Source organism: Leucoraja erinacea, chromosome 10, assembly GCF_028641065.1.
Source record: "Leucoraja erinacea ecotype New England chromosome 10, Leri_hhj_1, whole genome shotgun sequence".
In the NCBI taxonomy this organism is placed as follows: Eukaryota; Metazoa; Chordata; class Chondrichthyes; order Rajiformes; family Rajidae; genus Leucoraja; species Leucoraja erinaceus.
In genome coordinates, this window is record NC_073386.1 from 16279453 (window position 1) to 16302704 (window position 23252).

General features: G+C 41.2%; 1 protein-coding gene across 1 annotated transcript in view; it reads left to right on the top strand.

Annotated features, from left to right (window-relative positions):
• Positions 1 to 6139, top strand: part of LOC129700823 (MOB kinase activator 3C-like) — a 33248-nt gene extending 27109 nt beyond the window's left edge. Inside the window, exon 5 of the mRNA XM_055641551.1 lies at positions 1203 to 6139. Within this exon, the coding sequence (XP_055497526.1) occupies positions 1203 to 1232 (30 nt within the window). The 3' untranslated portion in view covers positions 1233 to 6139. The remainder of the gene's footprint in view (positions 1 to 1202) is intronic.
• The last annotated feature ends 17113 nt before the right edge of the window (positions 6140 to 23252 follow it).

Consider the following 23252-nt stretch of genomic DNA (forward strand, 5'->3'; position numbering starts at 1 on the left):
TTTTCTTCAAATAGCAATAAAAGCAAATTACTGCCTGATTCAATTACTGCAAAAAAACAAATGGAGGAACATTTGTGTCTCCATCGTTTAGTTGCTATCTGGTGAGATAAAATGGAGCGCAAATCAAGTCATTAATGTTTAAAAGATTTTATTGATGAGGTGATTGATAAAGTGAAGAGTGCATTAATCCATGGTTAGTTCTTAAGTAAGGTAAGATATATATCAAACATAGATTACCTTTTTAAGAGACCTAATTAACAAGGAAAAATGTATAAAGAAGGGAACCATCTGCAGGACTGCTCTCACCCCAACCATGGACTGTTTACTTTCCTACCATCCGGGAGGCGCTACAGGTCTCTCCGTTGCCGGACCAGCTGGTCCAGGAACAGCTTCTTCCCTGCGGCTGTCACACTACTCAACAATGTACCTCGGTGACTGCCAATCACTCCTCCCACAGGAAAAACACTATGACTGTATGCATGTAAATAGATTTATTTATTGAAATCATATTCTATGTCGCTCTTCCAGGGAGATGCTAACTGCATTTCATTGTCTCTGTACTGTACACTGACAATGACAATTAAAGTTGAATCTGAATCCGAATCAAATCAAACAGATCTAATATCTCTTGGTATCAACCATTGCCTTAAATGCAAATCTGCTGCAAAAGATCTCAAAGGTACCAATTCCTTCTCCAGGATCAATAAATGTGGTCATGAAGAATTGAACTAAATATTTATTTTTACTACATAATTGAATTGCTTCCATTGATGCAGTTTAGAAAAGCTTGTTTGGACTAAATTGTTTTTTTTTTAAATATCTAGTGCTTTATAATTTTCTCCTTTATATTGTGAAATGGTAATGGACCACCAAACTTATCCACTCTTTCTTATTTATGGATTGATAAAGTTTTCACTGATTTTTAACATTGTTCAATCTAAAATCCAAAGGGATGGAATAATCAGCTTGTGATCATTAATCACATTGGGAAATATAACTACATTAATGACGTTATTTAAATGAAAGATGTTGCTGTGAATGTTGCCTGTGTCATGATAACCTTCGTTTTAGAATCTCCTGTTACTCAATTCTACATTCTGGATGGCCAAGAAAATTACTGTGATGTGAAAAATTACTGAAATCTAATAACATTCCTTTCCATTTGAGGAAACGTAACACTTTGTTCTTTTTCTTTCTAACAGAAAATCATGACAGAGAAAATTTGCCACTAATTCCAGCCACACTCACTCTCTCGTGACATCTAACCCAGAATTTGAACTCATACGTTATCCATGACAAAAGAGATTATCGGAAAATGACCATCTACAATTTGGATCCCTGTAAATCTTGAGCAAGCAGATCCTTTTAATGTCATGTCAAGAATCAGACCAATGTTTATTCAATCTTCAAGTTTTCTCTTGGCAACAGAGTGGCAGTGATAGATAATGTATGCTGATCAATTGGCACTGACTTCAGATTAAGCACCATTGTAAACCCTACTTCGCGTTCTCTAAACTGATTTAATTCAGTCATCTGACATCAATTCAGAATTCCTGTGATTCTTAATTAGTTTCATGAAAGAAAATACAATCAAATTAAACGTCGCCGAAAAGCTTCCACCCTGATTACCTGGTCAGTAAACTGAAAAATTTGGTTCAAGTAATGCTATTTGTTCACTTAAGAAGAACTGCAGCAAATGTTGAACGCCAATGAGACCATGATCTACTGCCCAAAGATTGTGTGGCTGAAACACTGGCAGTGGATGCAGTACATTCATTATAACACCTTCCATTCCACAGTTATAATAATGCAACTCAGCAGCAGATTCAGACAGAAACTACACCAACATCAGCCCCAGGGTTGTCAGATACGTATTATGCCAAAAAGGATCAGGTTTTGCCAATATTATGTGAAACAAAGCAAGCTAGAAATTGTGGCGGAATGCCAGCAATTCTCTACCAATATGCCAGAAATATATTTTTTATATGTCACCACGTTCGTGATTCCTGCAAGATCAAGAAGTCCTGGACAGAAGTCATCAGCTGCTCTTCCCTTGAGGTCTGATGTTGGCTTTCCCATGGTCAGTGACAGAATGTGAATCAACACAACACTGGCACTGGCAAATCTACTCATTGAACCTGAACCAGGTTAAATACCGGCTCAGGAATACCATGTCATTTATTTTAATACAGATGGATAAATATGAGGGAACTAAGTAAGAATTTGGTAATTTGCATTATTTTAAATTTGCAATTATAATTGCAATTGTAGATATTTGAATGTTTTGTTTAAAATTGTTCTTGATTATTTTGAAATGTGCTTATGTTTTTTTAGTTGCTTTGAATATTTTTGAAGATGCATGCATAGTCCTTGACAGGTTTGGCTTCTGGCTAACATTAGGGATGTCAGGCTTAGCTGACGATCACAATCCCTTTAAGTATTGGGTAGATAGAGTTTATTCTGATCTGCCCTGTGATTACATTACGTTCATCTGCCACCTACCTAAAGCTTAGGTATTTCTCCCATCCTTATACCATGACATTGGTCAGTGCCAAAGGCAGGTACTTTGCCACTTGGTGATAGTTCTACTTCAATATCAATTTCCACATGTAGATTGACAACATCCAGGTCTACCTCAGCACCACCTCTCTTGATTCATCTAGTATCTCTAAATGATGAAACAGACTGACATCGAAGACTGGAGGATCAGAAATTTATCCAGCTAAACATTAGACAAATTATCGCCATTGTACTCGATGTCTGCCACAGATCTATTTCCTAGCAACTATTTGAGATTAAACCCCAGATAGTTAGCAATCCTCATGTTATATTTCATCATGAGATGAGCTTCGGATAACATATTCACAGTAAAAGTTTAATCATCCATTTCTATCTTTGTAAAATTGCCCAACCACACCCACTCTGTTGAGGTTTGATCCAATGTCTGTGCTGAACATGATGCCAAGATAATGAATCTCATCTGCCTGCACATGAACCACATTCCTCCGTTTCCTGCATATTCATGTGCCCGTCTAAAAGCCACTTACACCCCACTTTTGTATCTGCCTCTACCACCATTACTCCTGCCAACACGCTCTCGGTGCCCACCACTCTTCTGTAAAAAAGAAACTTGGCCCAAACATCTCCTTTAAAATGCGTCCCTCTCACCTTAAATCTATGCTCTCTAGTCTTTGAATTTCATTAACTCTAGATCTATTTTCCAACATTCCCAGCTGGACTCCCTCATCTCACTCTATGTAAACACCAAGTCACACAAAACTTGGCTGTCTGTGTTATAACTCTCACCATTTTTTTCTATCACTGTAAGTGGCTGCTAACCATCATTCACCCCTGGTTAAGCAATGCCTCAGTTTTTTAAATTCCTATCCTTGTTTTCAAATCCCCCAATAATCTTAGCTATCCTTCTAAGATTTACCCACTTTTCTAATTATCATTATTATCAAACCTGAAGTTTCAACTAACAGTCATGCCTTCAGTTCCTAAAGACCTTAGTTCATGAATTATTTCCCTAAGCCTCTCCATCTTCCTACTTCACTTTTCCCCCATTAAGGAGTTCCTTAAAACTTAGCACTTTGATGAAGGTTGAAACTAGCTGCTCTAAGATAGCAGCTTATCTTTATGGCTCAATAACAAAGTTTATTTGAGACTCATTCGGTGAAATTCCTTGGCATTTTGCCACATTTTAAATATTATATAAGTTGTGGATGTTGATTAAACATGTAGCATCATTCCATTTGGATTAGATCTCATACCACCACTTGACCAGCAAGTGTGAGATCTAGACAACCCCAACCATGAGACCTTCAAGGTATTTCATCCCAACCACGCATGAAAAGAGATCAACCTCAGCCATTTACAGGCACATATATCCATCTACCCCAATGATAGAACACCAGTGATCACATATGACATGAGAGGGCTATGATATCGGTGCTTCGTTTTTTCCCCTCTGTTTAATGTGATAATTCCAAAAAAAAATTTGAATTTGTTCATATTATTAATTAATTCTGCTAATCTCGCATGCAATGAACAGGCTAATGCAATAACATCACAAATGGCATGCTGACCGTTCAACGACCTTGTTTTAAAAAAAGAACTGGCACATAGGAAAGGGACAGATCAGCTTTGCAATGTTCAATCAAGGAGAAAAAACACTCATCTCTGATACATTAAGAACAGACAGCATGATGTATGCAAAAGCAATAAGACTGTACAGAAATAAATTGTTTGTCTTTATTCAGAATGTACTGTTCTTTTACAGGATCTTAAATTTGAACTAATTTGGATGACAATCTAGATGCGAGTCAGGTTTTGCCATTTCTAAATCTAGCAATCACTCAGCCCAAAACTAAAAATACTGATGTAATCATTTATCAATGACGGATTTAGATGGAATTGTGCTTTTAAAAACCCTTATTTTAAATTAATGCATCTTATTGGGCTGTATAGCGCCTCAAATCCTTCACTTAATTTAACTACAGGACCTGTATTGTCTCAGAATCATACCGTTAGGTACCTGGTAGCCAACACAACCCCACATTTTAAAGAACTAAATAATGTTATTTTGGAATTGTACACAAGTAGGAAATAAAACAATTTGAGAATTTCAGTCATCGTAGAATATTTAATCAAATTGTTAAATCTATTGGATAGATTTACAATGCAGTTCAATTAATTCTCAATTCATATCAAATGGACAAGCAACTGTTTAGAATGAAGTTTGTACACAAAATGTAACGCAAAATGATATTGAAATTAAGCTCCATTCATTCAAAGTAGTATAAATACTACACTATCGGTCAGTTGGCTTGTTCACCTTCAATTCCATATGATTTAACCTTTTGGTCCAGTATATTATGTGGGACTTTGTCAAAAGCTGTGCTAAAGTTAATGCTGACAATGTTCACCACCCTGCCCTTATCAATCTGCTTGTTGACCTTCTCAAAAAATTATAAATCTGTGGACCATGATTTCCAATGCACAAAACCACGTTGACCATCCCTATCAGTCCTTACCTGTCCAAATGCTGGTAGATCCTGTCCTTCAGAATCCCCTCCAATAACCTAACCATCACTGATGTCAGGCTCATTAGCTTGTAGTTCCCTGTCTTGTCTTTGCAACTTGTCTTAAAGAAGGTAAAACATTAGCCATGCTCCAGATCTCTGGTATAATTCCCTTGGTAAAAATAATAGTTTTACTAGGGCCCTGACAATTTCTTCCCTAATGCCCGAGGGAACACTTGGTCAGGCCCTGGCGATTTATCCACCTTAAGATAATCTACTGCCAGTTCCTCTTTTGTAATGAGTCCAATGCAATTCCATCAATTCCTTTATTCCATGACCTTCTCAGTAAATATGGATGAGAAGTATTCATAGTCCATCTTCTGTGGCTTGACAAATAGATGACCACATTGATCCTTAAGGGAGCCTTTTTTCTCCATTGCTGCACTTTTGTTTTTAATATATCTGTAGAATCTCTTATTATTATCCTTTATCTTTGATGGCCAGACTTATCTCATGCCCTCTTTCTACTCTCCAGATAGCAAGCACATAATAGCAACAGAATGCCTTCAAATTACCTTTTGCAAACAGTTTGGTGGAGAATCCATCCAATAATTGCTTTCATTTTAAAAGGTAACTGAGTAAAATCCTAACGGCCTAACATCAACCGTCCCGCAATAAATACAATGCTTCACAATGGTGGGAGTTCACATGTAGTTGAAGTGTCAGTTGCTCAGTTAGTTCATAAAGTTTAACTTTAATAGCCACTTACAGTTTAAGAACTGTATAAACTGAATACCACTTTCCATCTTAGATATATTGACTCCAAGAAAGAGTCTGATTCATGGTCATAGTACCATCATTCAGTTCATATCTAATCTAATGACTGAGCCATAGTGATTGAGTAAATATTATTATAAAGAAAAATAATTTATCTTGCAACTTTGTGTAGCATTAAAAAATATTTTTCACGTTTTAGACATTTATATGAATAAATACTTTGTAATAATTTCTTACATCTCAACTATTAATAGTTGCTTGATTTAATGTATTACTCTGTCAGTTGTTGCTTTTATATACTATTGTTATAATAAACCATGTATCGTTCATTTTTGACATTTTTGAATACCTCTCAGAAATTTGTCGACTGTTTGATGGATGACAGGTGTCTTCTGAAAACTTACAGACGTGCAAGGACTGACATTGAATATCAGCAGGTTATTCAACAATATCCAGGTACTCAGAGCAGAAATCAGGGTCTGCTTGCAGAATAGGGAACCTGTCAGAAATCAACATCAGTTGACATAACAGACTGGGAACTTCACTGGTGTGAATAGCTTAAATATCTATGGGATGAACTTACTGAAATATTGGGATGATCCCTCTACCTCAATATTAAATTACCAATTGAAGACAAGTCAGATGGATTATTTTAATTAACTAAAAGATTATTACTTAGTTCAAGCGTATACAGTGGAAGAACATGAAGTATACAGCATCATGTGAAGTCTGAAGAAGGGTCTCGACCTGACCCGAAACGTCACCCATTCCTTCGCTCCAATGATGCTGCCTGGCCCGCTGAGTTACTCCAGCATTTTGTGTCTACCTTCGATTTAAACCAGCGTCTGCAGTTTTTTCCTACACATCATGTGAAGTGTTGTCTTTTTATTTGATTGAATGGAATATGCAGGGAATTTTCAGTTCGTTAAAAGGCTGCATGTTAAGGGATGATATTACAAGAGGAATCGAATATAGGAGCAAAGAGGTCCTTCTGCAGTATAACAAGAGGAATCCAATACAGGAGCAAAGAGGTCCTTCTGGAGTTGTACAGAGCTCTAGTGAGACCACACCTGGAATATTGTGTGCAGTTTTGGTCCCCTAATTTGAGGAAGGATATTCTTGCTATTGAGGGAGTGCAGCATAGGTTTACAAGGTTAATTCCCGGGATGGCGGGACTGTCGTATGCTGAGAGAATGGAGCAGCTGGGCTTGTACACTCTGGAGTTTAGAAGGATGAGAGGGTATCTCATTGAAACATATAAGATTGTTAAGGGCTTGGACACGCTAGAGGCAGGAAACATGTTCCCGATGTTGGGGGAGTCCAGAACCAGGGGCCACAGTTTAAGAATAAGGAGTAAGCCATTTAGAACGGAGACGAGGAAACACTTTTTCTCACAGAGAGAGTGGTGAGTCTGGAATTCTCTGCGTCAGAGGGTAGTGGAGACAGGTTCTCTGGATGCTTTCAAGAGAGAGCTAGATAGGGCTCTTAAAAATAGCGGAGTCAGGGGATATGGGGAGAACGCAGGAACGGGGCACTGATTGGGGATGATCAGCCATGATCACATTGAAATTGTTGCTGGCTCGAGGGGCCAAATGGCCTACTCCTGCACCTATTGTCTATTGTCTATTGAGAGCTAATTATAACATTGTTTTTGCACAGCAGCTGAAATTGGGAACCTTGACTCGGTCAAAAAAGTATTTTTGAATGAACAATGATCTTGAGAGCTTCAGAGTTAATTTTCTACAAGAACTTGTGCTGGAGTGAAAACGAATGGACTTTGTGATAAATAATTGCAAGGAACTGAAATGCGCAAAGGCACAAATCAAATAAAACACCTCCAGCTAGAGTATTGAAGTTGATTACATTCTTTCTGTTAGATTTACTATGAACCTTTCCTGCTTTTGGTCTGTTTTATGCTATTTGCCAGGAAATACAATGATTAGTTACTTTTGCTTGCAAATCATTTTAAAGTGTGAATTTCATTTTAATGAGAATTGCTGAGTTCAGTATAATAGTTATAAATGTTCTGAGGAGTAATGTATTATGTTCTTTATAGGTTAACGTTTTCAAATACTAGGAATCATGTATGCTTTCAATAATTATATTTAAATTGTCATTAGTGCAGATAGGATTAGAAATTATGGAACTGAAACACTTACATTGAATTGTCCAACCACTGCAAAATGACCATCAGCCAACCCAAAGTTTCTCCAGCATTTTTGTCTACCTTTGATTTTCCAGCATCTACAGTTCCTTCTTAAACATCATCCAACCCAAAGATGGTTGAATTGCAATGGCAGAAAACAAAAATCCAATGAAGAAATTATCAAACTGCATCTGTTTCTGATTGTACCACACGTCTAAACAATGAAAACATAAAAGGACATAAGGGATTTCAGAAAAAAATGATACATCTAAATCAACTTTGATCGATCTTAACCAAAGATTATGATCTTTGGTCCTAACTATGAGGAAGGTCTGCTAGTCTGTAGCAATAAAAAACATGGCATTTGACACTGGGTTTGGGCCATCAATACTGACCAGGATCAACTGTGGCTCTTTTGTCTGATTCAGAATGCTTTTGGATTCACATTCCAGCACAGGTTTGATGGTTCTCTGAGCAATATCAGAGAGTGCTACAATGCCGGTGGTGCGGTTTCTTGGCTGAAATGTTAAATCTAGGTCCTGTTCACTCTTATAGGTTATTGTAAAATATCCTGCAGCTCTTTCTCAGCAGACAGCTATCCATAGATTCCTGGGACCAAAATGTATCTCCCAGTAAATATCTGTAATAGATTATCTAATGGTTATGATGTTGCCTTTTATGGAAGCATGCCCTGCACACCTGGCTATAAAGTATTTTTAAATATAACTAATTGGCTCTAAAGCACTTGGTACATTCAGAAAGAAGAATGTAAGATGATACTGAAATGCATCCCCTTTTCTTCCGATGGGGACGACAATAGAATGCATTATAGGCACAGTGAGTCATAATATGTTTCCCTTGGTTCCATGTATCACTTGGATTCTATTATTTTATATATATATATATATTTTAATGGGACAACTTTATAATTTGATTTCTGATTGCTGATATCTGGATCATATAAATTAGCAAATCAGAATTGTACAAAACAAAAGGCAAAGCATGGAATGATTCACATAATTCATCACATCACGCCACAGCTAGTTAAGGAGAGATATTGATCTTTTGGACATGATATTGGTACCAAAGAGCCGATGAAGTTCACAGTGTGCACCCACAATTTATGAGAGCAATCCAAAAACAAATTGTGTTGGCCACATAGTTTTGGTGTATGAAAGTGGCTACGGTTTATTGGATCAGTAACTCACAGTGGTCACGGCCATACACTCAAACACATGTGCCAAAACAAAAAAAATAATGTTTAGTCCTCTAAAAAAGCAAGTAGGTTGGGGGAGGGGAGATGAGGAAGAATTGGAAAATTGTAAAAATCACAAACACACCTGTGTTCAACAAGGCTGGCAACTAAATGTCTCCTCCTTTAACTCCAATGTTTAAATCTTTCAGTGAGGCAGAATAAACCTCTCTTTCGGGTTTAACTAGGCTGGCTGGGTTTTGCTCAGAAAATCTGGCTACTCAGATGATGTGAAGACTGTTTTGCGTGTGTTGCAACACAGATAAGGTGTAAGGCGTCCTTCATCACCATGCCCTTACATCAATCTCATATGTCCCTGTCTCCAAAGTTGACCTCATTACAAGATATTGGAAAGCACAGATCACACACTTATCCCACCACTGGATCTCATTCTCTCCTAAAATAATGGTCCTTCCACCAACTGGTCGGTGGGGGCGCTGCACTGGCGGCAGCCCTGTCAGCAGCGCGTTAGTTTTTTCAACTTTTTTTATTTTTTTGGTATGTTTTGAAGTATGTTTTTAATGTTCCTTCGTGTGTTTTGTGTGGGGGGTGGTGTGGGGGGGTGAGGGGGAAACCGTTTCGGTCGTCTCCTCCAAGGAGAGGCGACTTTTTCCAGGTCGCCTCCCCCGTGGCCTAACAGCGAGGATCGGCGCGGCCTTTCCCGGAGACGCGCCCGGGGCTCGGGGCTCCGGCGGCGGGTGCAGCGTGGACTGTCAGCACGGAGCTGGGGCTCGCTGGAGGGGAGCGCTCCGTTCCGTTGGCCCGCAGCAGACGGCAGCCTGAAGCCGCGGTCTGCACAGCTCCAGCTGGCGCGGCGTCTACAGCCCGGGATCCCTCGTGGGGGACCCGGGGGGAAGAAGAAGCTTCCACCGCCGGCCCGCGGCCAACTTCTACCGCGGGTCCGGTATGGACTTAACATCACCCCTGGAGGGGAGCTTCGACCGCCGGCCCTGCTGACTGCGGTGCTTATGGCTGCGACGTGGAGGGAACTTTAAATCTTCGGCCGCCGGCCTATACCAACTAAAAGCTGCAGTCTCCGGTGGGGAGGAGCCGACTCTGGACTTACCTGGACTTGTACCTTGTCCTTACCTTCTGGACGCCCGCAGCGACTGCTGCGGAGGGTTGAGGTCCCGACCACGGGGGAAAATGGAGGAGGACTGGCCAAATTGTGTGCCTTCCACCACAGTGATGAATGCTGTGGTGGATGTTTATATTAAAATTTTATTGTGTTTTTGTGTGTGCCCTTTATCATTGTATCGCTGCTGACATATCATTTCACTTGCACTTTTTGTGCAATGTGACAAATAAACCGTTGTATTGTTGAAAAAAAAAAAAAACTGGCCCCTCTCAGATGAGACTTCCACCGTACCTCCATTTGGGGATGAAGAAACCTTACTTGATACCTGTACAACTGAATGCTCGCAGTAGGCTGGCAGACTAGGTTATTATGCTTAAAGACCTTGCTTAAAAAAAACTGGAATTAAAACATGAATGAAAGGAAATCCAAAGGTTGTTGGAAACCAGAATCTGTCCCTCACTGGGCCCATGTTCTTCGTGACGTCTCCTTTGTTAGCAATGAATTAATGAACTCTTTTCACAATTCTTCCAGCAAGAAAACAACCAGTCTTTCTCGTTCTCCATACGTCCAGATTCAGGGACAGTTTCTTCCCAGCTGTTATCAGGCAACTGACCTTTCCTCTCATCAGCTAGATTACGATCCTGACCTCCCATCATCCACATTGAAGACCTTTGAACTATCTTTAATCATACTTTATTGGGACTTTATATTGCACTAAATGTTGTACCCTTTATCCTTTATCTGTACACTGTGGATGGCTTGATTGTAATAATGTATAGTATTTTCTTTGACTGGATAGTACGCATCAAAAGCTTTTCATGTACCTAATGCGCGTGATAATAATAAACAAAACTAAAATTTTACTGATTATTCTAACCTTCTAACATTAAAGTAATCTGTTTTACTCCATGGAGGAGTTATTTTCGTTCAGACAGATGATATAAGCAGGTAATTCAAAATAATGTGCCTTGATTACCACTTGTTTTTTGGTCATTTGAAAGAAGAATTTTCAAATAGTATATACATGATTCAGTTGAATATCTATTTCACTAATACCTGTATATGCAAAGATCGCAACACAATTTACTTTCTTGATTACTGTTGCAAACGTTGTTGTTACTTTGATCTGCAGTTGTAAGAGTTAATCAAAGAATAAACTATAATGTCAACTTTCTAAACCAGACACATTTCAATTTAAAATAATTTTTGGAACAAAATTCCTAATGGGCAAATCCGATTACACTAGTCCAAGTACGTTTTTTTATTTGTTGCAGATGACAAAAACATAGCAGAGCGATCAATAGTGGAGAAATTATTTTGACATTGCTGATCTAAAGCTATTTTTTCAGATTATCACTTTTTCATCATCAGCCATGAAGATTGATTTTAGCTTCACAAAAAAGTGGAAAGGGTGCAGAAAATGTTCACATGGATGCTGCCAGGATTGCAGGGCTGCCAACTCTCACGCATTGAACGTGAGACTCATGCATTTGACGAATGCTGCTAACATAAGCTGCACAAAAAAACATTTGTACAGGTTTATGGACAGACTTTCTAAATTGAAGAAATGTGTATTAGGTGAAGACAACCAATTGGCATTTAAGTGAAGGCACATCCAATTTACAACAATGCTTCAGGGTTTAGTTTAATTTCTTTAGAACATAATAGGGTGATTTCACTAAAGGTCACTGGAGCGTAGATCCGCACCCACGTGACCAAAATTCTCAAGTGGAGGACACTCGAGGGTTCGGTACATGTTAGTGGATGGGAAAAAACGAATTTTCCCACCCGTTAAATACATACAAAACGGCGAGGTTGTGAGCTGCAATTTACTGTGCCAGTCGGTGTGACCGTGAGGCACAGCTACCTAGATTTACAGGGAAAAAAAAAGATAGCAAGTAAGGTAAATTCAAGAGGGAACTAAAGGTGCCAAACCGGCGGAAATGAACAGCCGACATTTGCCATGGATATTTAAAGGTCCAAAATATCGGGAATTATCGCGTTTGCTCGCTGAATTTTATCAAAAGTAAGGCATTATTAACTTACTTTTGATAAATTCAGCAAGCAAACGCGATAATTCCACTAACATGTACCGAACCCTCGAGTGTCCTCCACTTGAGAATTTTGGTCACGTGGGTGCGGATCTACGCTCCAGTGACCTTTAGTGAAATCACCCTATACAGATTTAATTCCTGAGCTATCTGTCTATCTTAGGTGTAAACAAGTATGTGCAGCTCCTTCCCACACATAACTATAGTTTCATTTGTTTGGACTGCCGACTTGGATAAGTGCAACTGAGGATTTCTTAGAACTTTTTCCCACAGATGCCAAGATCCAGTGGACCTTCACATCATGGCTGCTTCACGCAGTCTATTGCCCGCTTGACCTCTCCGTTATGGCGGCGCTGTGGAGGCTTGTGGGTGATGCCTCTGCTCCTGAGCCCAGGGGTGGGAAGTGGAAGATGGCGGAAGCTGTGAAAGCGGAATTTGCCCCTTGCAGTCGGAGTTCACAGGTATTTGAAAAAGTGGCGCCACTAGTTTTCTGCCCATGTCTTTGGACTGCTGAGCGGGTCAGGTCTGTGTTGAGTTTTGGGCGGGGCAGGGAAGAGTTCATGTGCCCCCGGAGACCGGCACCATGACAACCGCCTGCCGGCTCGTCTCAGCTCCGCACTGGAGAATGGGTTTGTTGTAAATGTGTGAAACTTCGTGCTTTCTCCGCGAGCCCGAGTTGTTGGACAGATGTACATTTTGCAGACACTTTTTTATTTTATTTTGCTGGATTGTGCCGAGTCAATCTCCAACTCAAAAAGCCGTGGCCACAAACAGACCGAGGCACAGCCACTGGGGCCTTCACAGCAAACCAAAGATCTTCCAAAGGATCTTTGCTGCAAATCATGATACCTAACCCATTGATCTGCATTTATTGCTTCAGTTTGTAGGTGGGAGGGAGGAACCAAATATCCTATAGCGATATAGGATCTTTGGGCGGAATTATACTCCTCCCATCACTGACTGACGTGGCAAGAACATCTGTGTTCTTTTACCCTTTTTTATTTTAAAGAAATACGCCAGCTGTAATACCGAGTGACGCCAACAGTCCGATCTATTATATGGAATAGTTAATTCATATCAGTGTTGGCAGTGGGAAAAGGTTAAAGTTCTTTAGCCTCTTGACTTTAGCCTCTTGCATCAGTCTGACAAGTTGCATTATTTAGGTCTTGACATCTGGGAAAAAAATGTGCATTTGATCACGGCCGGTGGATCTAGTATTCAAAAAAATACTATCAAAGTTTCAATCACTGCTTTTGAAACTTTAACCAAAGTTTCTTGGTAGTAAAGCTGCCACATTCTAATCTGCAGCTCTAAATTTATATTTTTCATGCCCTTCATATAAGTTTTATTACTGCTTTTGCTGCTGTGAGTTCCAAGGTGCCTAGACTGATGGAAAAAGGCAAGGTAGTTGAAGATGATTTCAAGGTATGATTCTACTATTGGTATGATAAAAACTAAAGTAAAATCTATTTAGGGTCTGCTGTTTGTCTTGAATTTGTGTTACTGGGCTGTATTGAAATAAAAGATCAGCAGATCCATCAAAAACACCACTGAAAGAATATTAAAAAAAAATCAAAAATAATTAGTACAAACAGTGTTAAAGGGAGGAAAACGTGTTAATGCATAGTACCGAACATGGGGAGATTCAAAATACAGTTCGGCTGGGCTTTATCGAACTGCAAAATTGTTTATTACATGCGCCTAGGCAATATTGCAACTATTCAAAGTTTTTTGATGAGGTGAGAAAGGTGTAGGACAGTGGATTTGGCTGCAGGGATTTTAGTAAGACATTTGATGATGTCCCCCATAGTAGGCTGACCCAGAAGATTTAGATGCCTGAGACATAGTTGTATGGAGTCAGAACTGGCTTACTGATAGAAGACGAATGGTTGTGATGGAAGGACAATATGCAGGCTGTGACAAGTAGATTTCCTCAGGTATCTGTTCTGGAATCTATGCTGTTCATGATTATATATTAATGACTTGGACGTGATTGTGGATGGGTTGGTTAGTGAGTTCGTAGATTACACCAAGTTTGCTGGGGTCGTGTACTGTGAGGAAGCTTTACCGCAGGATATAGATCAGCTGCAGAAATTGGGGCTGTTATTCCAAGCAATATGGATATGTAGGGATTGGAAGGATTATGTTTTGGCAGATAAGAGACGATCTTGGCATTATGTTCGGCACAGACATTGTGGGCCGGAGCGCTTGTTCTTGTGCTGTACAGTTCTATGACTAAGTGTATTTGACTCCACTTAATAAACGAGTTCGGTATTCTGAAAAACGCAAAGAATCATGGGATTTGTCAAAGGTCATTCACCATAAAGAAAAAGCGAAAGAAGCGCTGACTGTATAAACAGTGTATAAATTATTATCTTTATTCATGATTTACTTGTAAAAATATATTTAATCTGAGGAATGGGGATGCCAGGTAGTGGGACAGCAGGGTGTAACGTGAGATAGAGGGGGCAGATGCGAGTGGGAGACGGGGGATACTGGACCGGCGGAGAGACATTCTCGGCAGTTGCACGCACACAGACCCGCGCCTCATTTGCAGCCAGGATCGAACCCGGGTCCCTGGCGTCACAAGCGCTGCAGAACAGCCACTGGACTGTTCCCCCCCCCCCCCCCCCCGACTTCCCTCCCAGACCCCCCCCCCCCCCCCCCCCCCCCCCCCCCCCCCCCCATGAGTGTCCCATCCCCACCCAAAGGACGGCCGGAGAAGAAGTGCCAACCCTAGCCGGACTGTCGAGTGCAGAGGAAATTAAAATATCTGAAATTTTACAACCACCTTCTGTAATCAAGCATCTGAAATATATTAGGTTTCTGAAATGTTGGCAGATAATTAGATGGTAGGATTCCACAACTGACTTGCTTGATCCAGCAGGGGTTTATTGGAGTCTTACCATCATTGAGAATCCTGATTGTTTTTCTCGCCCCCCTCCTCCAAATTACATTTTAACTAACGGCACGCTTGCATTAAATAAATACTTTCATGAAATGTTGTTTAATCCTTGTGTTATTGTTGAGTGGAGCTGAGAAGACAATTTTGTAACTGAATGCAAATACAAGGTAAAAGAAAGGTTTTGATATGGTGATCAATTGTAGATTTGTTCTATTTCTTTAATAGTATTTGTTAATAGGAAAATGTTTCCACGTTTGATGATTCCACTTTGATGCAGAGCCATTAATTCCTCTTATGACTCTCTAATCTAATCAATAGGAGAAGGCAGGCACGGCTGATTGATTTTGGATGATCAGCCATGATCACAATGAATGGCGGTGCAGGCTCGAAGGGCCAAATGACCTCCTCCTGCACCTATTTTCTATATTTCTATTATAAATATTATATCTAAAAATGTGTTGTCGAAACAGATGTAAGATGAAGTTGACTTGTTATTCAAAATTCTAATCGCTGTCGGAGAAATTCCCAATGTAAGGTTATGAATACCTTGGGATGAATGATTATGGAATCTAAGGTTGTTCAACCTCTCCCTCAATGACAGCACTACAAAAGAGATTGTGATTAACTTCAGGAAACAAAGCAGTACACATCCCAGTCTATATTGATGGTGCCGAAGAAGAGATGGTCAAAAGCTTCAATTTCCGAGGAATAAATCTCCAGCAATTTATCTTGGACCAGCCACACTGAAGCTATGGCCAAGAGAGCACACCAACGCTTCTACTTCTTTAGAAGGCTTAGGAAACCTGACAAACTTCTACAGATGCAGAAATCGGGGGGGGGGGGGGGGGGCAGGGGCAGGGTCCTCCTCTGTTTTGAGACGTGGGGGACGATCACCCCCCATTTTTTGTAATCCGGATTTTAAAACCCGGTGAAATCTCCGCTTTCCGTGAGACAGTGGAGGTGGGACTGCTGATCGAGGGCGTGATTGGATGAGAAAGACGTCGGTCAGCAGGCAATGGGGGCGGGACATGATGATTCAGCGGGATGATTGGAGGAGTGAGGTGTCAGTCAGAGGCAGAAGTAGGGGGGGAGGGTGGGACTGAGGATAGAGTGCAGTGATTGGAGGAGGGAGACGTGCCCAGGTCATAGGGTCACAACCGCAGCCCTGGGCACAGATCTGCGCCTCATCCTCATCGAGGATCGATCCCGGCCGGCCCGCCGGCGCTGCAATCACTGCTGAACCGCCACTGGACCGTTCCCGTCTCCACCCGATGATCCACGCCCGGGGGTGGCCAGAGACATAGAAACATAGAAATTAGGTGCAGGAGTAGGCCATTCGGCCCTTCGAGCCTGCACCGCCATTCAATATGATCATGGCTGATCATCCAACTCAGTATCCCATACCTGCCTTCTCTCCATACCCTCTGATCCCCTTAGCCACAAGGGCCACATCTAACTCCCTCTTAAATATAGCCAATGTACTGGCCTCGACCACCCTCTGTGGCAGAGAGTTCCAGAGATTCACCACTCTCTGTGTGAAAAAAGTTCTTCTCATCTCGGTTTTAAACGATTTCCCCCTTATCCTTAAGCTGTGACCCCTTGTCCTGGACTTCCCTAACATCGGGAACAATCTTCCTGCATCTAGCCTGTCCAACCCCTTAAGAATTTTGTAAGTTTCTATAAGATCCCCTCTCAATCTTCTAAATTCTAGAGAGTATAAACCAAGTCTATCCAGTCTTTCTTCATAAGACATAGGAGCCTCATGAAGACGTCAGGAGTCAGACGGGCGCGGTGCCCCCAGGCCCACAGCCAGCACAGAGAAGCAGGGCTAAACCCAGCTCAACTCTGCTTCTCCCGCCGGGTTAACCTATAGCCCTGCCTGGACTTAAGGGAAATATGGCCCAGGCTTCCAGCCAGTGCAGAGAAGCAGCGCTAGCTCCACGGCTCCGGACCGGTATTCCGTCAGTCCATGCAGGGCTGTAGGCTAACCCGGCGAGACTGGCAGAGTTGATCTGCATTTAGCGCTGGATTGAGCTGTAATTACCGCTCACAGGGCCCACGGCAGAAGCCTTCGATGCCTCGCGTGTGTGTGTGCGTGAATGCGTATGCACGAGCGGCCGCCAAGAAATTGTGTCCCCTCGTCTGCCGGTCCCCTCCATATTTTGATAGCGATTTCCGTCACTGGATGCGCCGTAGAAAGCATCCTATCGGGATGGATCACAGCGTGGTTTATAGCTCCTTTGAAGATTGCAAGAAATTGCACAAACGAGCCTTTGTGAAGCCACTGCTGAATTTACTGTTTTAGTGATTTTGTTTGTTCCATCGCAGGTAAAGGGGCTGTCCCACTACGATGACCTAATTCGCGAGTTTAGAAGAGTTTAGGAGAGTTTGAAAAAAATGTCATGCAGAAGACCTCCTTCGACTATGTTGAAGACTAGCTTCGGCTAGCTTCGGGAAAATTGGACTCCGAATAGTGGAGTATGAAGATGACCTCCTTCGACCTACCTTCGACTACCTTTGATTACCTTCGACTACCCTCGATTACCTACGAATAACATGCCAACCTACTACGACCTACTTCGACTAAACCTATGAGTAAAAAAAGTATTGTTTTATTCCATGGCGACCTTTTTTTACTCGCGGTCCTTTTTCAACATGCTAAAAAATACGCCGCGACCTAGCTGAGGCCTCGAATACATGGGAGCTATCCTCGAGCATGAAGGAGTTACAAAGACCTTCTAGGGCCTCGTGTCGACCATGCTGCGAGTATGAGTCGAGGGCAAACTCGCCAGAACTTGCGGATTAGGTCACCGCTGTGGGACAGCCCCTTTAAGAATTTGACGTTCAGTTTGAACTGTTCCTCACCAAAACAAAACAAAGGTAATGGGAACTGATGCTTGGGAAGCTGTTTGGAAGCAAAAGCTGAAATTTCAAACTGCAAAAAGGAAGAAAAACATTTTTTTGAAGTGATGAATTATGAATTTTGGTTATGAAATAAGCAATGCACATTGCAACAAGTTTCAAGGACAAGAAGACCATTGTGTTGCAATCTCATTTTGTGTGGACAATTCCTGTGTCCCTGTAAAATAAAACAGTTTGAGGATATATATTTTGACACTTTCTGTTTGTGTGCCTGAACTGATGTGCTGACAATTCAATTCAATTCAATTCAATTCAAACTAATGGTACATTATATGCACCAGGATAATATAACACCAGGGTTTAAATGAATATGCTACAGGAACACTTCTGGGTGTTGCGATAATTTTATCAGATTAGTTTGTTTGTATCCTTTGACGTAATTGATATGCAGCTTCAAATAAAGTGAGGCAGTTTCATTTGGTTGATGCATAGATAATATGATACTGCAAAGACAGACTGCCCCAATTGCTGCACTTGAATGTGTCATTAGTTGATGTAGAGTGAACTATGGTTCTGTGGAGTTGCTTATGATTCAGGTATTTGTCAAGGAGGCTTGAAACCATTAGTTGTCATGGTGGCGCACACCGATCCAGAGCCAATGTCAATCGGATTGAATACTTCATGTGAGCATGGTATTTTTGAAAATGATTGGTACACAATACTTCTTATTTATATTTGGGGGTGGGGGGGGGAGATTAATCTTTTAGCTGCTGAAGTTCATTTTCTCACTAACAAATAAGGCAATAATCTTTTTGTTGCCTTTTGTGTAATTGGTTCTTGGAGTCTTTTCTGCTTCAAAACTTCATTTTTGAAAAGGAAGTTAGTGTAAATTCAGATAAACATGATGGATTTCTTATGCAGAATTAGTGATTTTAAATATAAATAAATATGCGACTGATTTTGTCCATTGTTTCCTGTTATTTGTGTACTCCAATTGATTACATAGTTATGTCATATAGGTATACCTGTACCATGTTTACTTTACAGCATGTTAAACACTGCCATAAGTGAAGAACTGGTTAGAATATAGGAATTATAGATGCTGATTGGTACCAGATGACATTGTCTCGTTGGTCCCGGAAATTATATATTCTATGTCTAGAGCAAATTAGATCATGACAAAAATAAAAAAAAATACCAGAAATGCTCGTAATACTCAGCATCTGTGGATAGAGATACCGTTAATAATGAGAAGGGTCCTGGACTTGAAATTTTACCTATTACTCCTTCTACAGTATCACCTGACTTGCTGAATATTTGCAGCACTTTGTTTTTATTTTAGATTTACAGCATCTGCCATCTGATTCCCCCCCCCCCTGATTATCTTGACTATTATAGAAAATATAAAAAATGACGGAGATCTAGAATTTACCAAAAAAAAAATTGTAACAACACTTATTAGCATATTAAAACAAAATATAAAGGTGTTTCCTTACAACTAGCCAGTCCCTTCACTTCCATTATATGATTAATAATTTTACTTGGTTCTAAAACTGGAAATGCCAGGATATTTGTGGATATTAATCCTGAAATTATGAATAGTTCTGAATTCCATCCTTTTCTACATTTAAGCTGGTTTAATGTCTAATTGATTATATCAATGTCATCACTGAGTTGACCATGTCCTTTGGCAAATTGGAAAACTTGCAAAATGGCAATGCAGGTTAAAATTTTATATAAATAAAAAAGGACAATATATAAATAAAAAAGGACACAAAGTGCTGGAGTAGGTCAGCAGGTCAGGCAGCATCTCTGGAAACCATGGATAGGTGATGTTTTGGGTCAATACCCTTCTTCAGACTCTTCAGACTGATCGTGTGGGGGGCAAAGAAGAAGAAAGCTGGAAAAGGGAAGAGGCAGTGTGGCAGGTAATAAATCAGCACAGATTGGGAGGGGGTGGGGGGGGGGGGTCGGGGGTTGACAGGCAGATGGAACAAATGCCAGAGATAAGAACTGAAGGTGTGGAACAGGTTTCAAGAGTTGCTGATTGTGAAGCCGGGGGAGGAAAGTAGCTGCGAGGGGGGGGGTGGTGGGCGAAGGGAGAAATAGGTGGTAGTCCAGGTGAGGCACAGGAGAGAGCAGCGAGGGAAGGTATGGGGAAGAAATGGGGCATGGTTTTTGGGAGGAGGGGGGGGTTAGTTAGAATTCAATGTTCATACCGTTGGATTGTAGGATACTCGGTTGAAATACGAGGTGCTGTTCCTCCAGTTTGCATGTGTCATCACTCTAGCAATGGAGTGCACGAGCAGTAGCTCTCTTCAGCCTCCTTTTGCTGTGGTATTTTATTTCATTCTTCACATGTTTAAATTATAATGTTTTATTCTTAATTGTTTACCGTATATATCGTGTTGTTACTTGCGAGCAAAGTGCCAAGGCAAATTCCTTGTATGTATACATACTTGGCTAATAAAATGTTCAATTCAATTCACACAAGAAAAAAAATAATATTGCATTACTGTAATGCAATCTTTACTGAAAATGTTCACTTATGAAGTTACTAATTAAGACAAACGTTCATCTTGTATGAAAGAAAGTTAAGGTTTTCATTCCTATCCAACTGCTGGAGGCCCTGCAGCAGGCTGGGGGCTCAACTGGATCGGGCATTGCTACATAAGACCTAGCACGTAGGTCTTATGGAAATGGCGCCAAAGCTGGCAAATCAAAAAAGAATTTCACTGTGTTTTTGCACATGTGATAATAAAGCACCATTGACCTTGGTATTGTGAGAACTACAGATTTACTCCTGATTCTCAATTTCACATTTATTTCTGTGGGCCTTTTTAGTTTTTCCTTGAAGACAGGCCTACCTTGTGCCATTCCAACACCACCCTTCTTCACCATTAATAATCTGACTATCTTTCACCTCTTATACTGTTTCATCTGAGGTCAAAGAATATTCTTTGTATACATTTATTTTTGCATACAGTTCAGTGACATTCCTACTATGCATTAGGCACAATCATACTAAGTACAAACCTGTTAGACAGTAGTCCAAACTGGGTCTATACACGTCATATTTTAGGTGATATCTTGTACCCTTCAAGTTCAAATTTATTAAAAAATATTTGTCTTAACGTTGCCATAAAGGCTCATTGTCATGGTGGCAGTACTGGGTCGGAGTTGCAGGAGTCTTCCTGGCTTGGAGATGTCTCAATGTCTTCTACCGCTGCTCTGTGCCGCTGCAGGCTACATCTGTACCGCTCACTTGGCACTTGGAGAGGCAGCTGATCTATTTGAGCAGGAAAGAACTGCAGATGCTGGTTTAATTCGAGGTAGACACAAAATGCTAGAGTAACTCAGCGGGTCAGGCAGCATCTCTGGAGAGAAGGAATGTGTGACGTTTCGGGTTGAGACCATTCTTCAGACTGATTTGAACCCCAAGCTGCTACAGGGCCTCCAGCGGCCCACTCCACCAACTCCACCCGACTTCTATGTCTCCTCAACATTGGCCCGTTAACGCTCCGTCCCACACCTCCAATGGTCGTTGTTCAGACTCCCTGCCCAGGCGCCTCCCAAAGTCGGCCCAGAGCGTTTATGAGGGTGTGGGAGGTAAACCCCCAGCCCACTCACTGGCGTCGATCTTTCCTTCCGTCCGTTGCTGCCTCCATCTTTTGCTGAAAAATCTAGAAATAATCTCAAGTTAAAGGGTTGGCTGTTTACATTTGTTTTCATTGAGGCTTGTGAGTGTTAACATTCTGATTCTCAGTAGGTTTGGGATGGTCAACCACTGAGTATAACTAAGGTAGAGATTGATAGTAATGCGGAAATGAGAGGACTGAGCAAGGAGGACCTGAAAAGCAGGACCAATTATTGAACTGCTTGCCAAGCAGGTTTCAGCAGTCATATGACCCCATCCGACTTTATGTTCTCTGTTGTTAGAACACTTAACACTGTAATTTAGTACAATTTTGTGCTTGAGTAATTGATGGCTGTTTTGTTACAGAGCGCACGATTTACCCCAATCCCTGTAGGTGAGTTGGAGAACAACGGCTGCCCTATTCAACTAATAACCGACTGTTCTGATGTAATGACCCAGAATCTTCAGAAAAGACCAGGTATCAAAAACATACACCACTTATTTTCTTCTTTAGAAGCATTTTCACATTTGAAATAAAGCAAAGCATGGGATACACTGGAAATTTGAAATAAAACTGAAGAAATCTGGCAACATTATTGGGTCATGCAGCAACCATGGACATAGCTAATGGAGGAAACTAATTTTCAGTTCCATGTGGATTTAAAAGTTGGTTTGCAGGGTTAAATCTGGCAGCATGACGAGAAAATGTCCTGCACAGCAACTTGTTTTTGTTAGTGAGGTGGAACGAATGAGTAGGCAGTAAGAGGTTGGCATTTTAAGTTTGTTAACAGGACAAATTCATGCATGACCTCGCAGTAAGGCAGACAGCAGTATGAATTCAACATTCATACTGCTGGTCTGTAAGCCATCCAAGAGAAATTTGAGGTGCTGTTTCTCCAGTTTGCGTGTGGCCTCACTCTGGCAATGGAGGAGGCCTAGTACAGAAATGTCAGTGTGGGTATGGGAATGGGAGTTAACATGGTTTTCAACCAGGAGATCCCATCGTCCTCTGCAGACTGAGCGTAAGTGTTCAGCGAAAAGGTCGCCAAGGCTATTTTCGGGAACACCGAATGCAGTAGATGAAGTTGGACGTACATGTGAACCTTTTTCTCACCTGAAAGGATGTTGGGGTCCCTGGATGGAGTAGAAGGCCCAGTGTTGCATCTCCTGTGGTTGCAGAGGAAGGTACCTGGGGAGGCATTGGTTTGGGCTGGGAATGGATGAGTGCACCAAGGAATTGCGGAGGGAGCTGTCTCCGGTAAAGGCTGGAGATGGGAAGATGTGATTACTAGTGAGATCACGCAGGAGGTGACGTAAATGTTGAAGGATAATATATTGGATGCGAAGGCTGGTGGGGTGAAAGCTGATGATCAGGAGAACTCTGCTAGTTGCATCTGGGGGGAGAGATGGAGCAAGAGCATAACTATGGGGCACAGAGGAGACGTGTGAGGGCCACATCTATGACAGAAGGGGGGGAATCCACGTTCCCTGAAAAATGAGGAACATTCCGGATGTCCTCG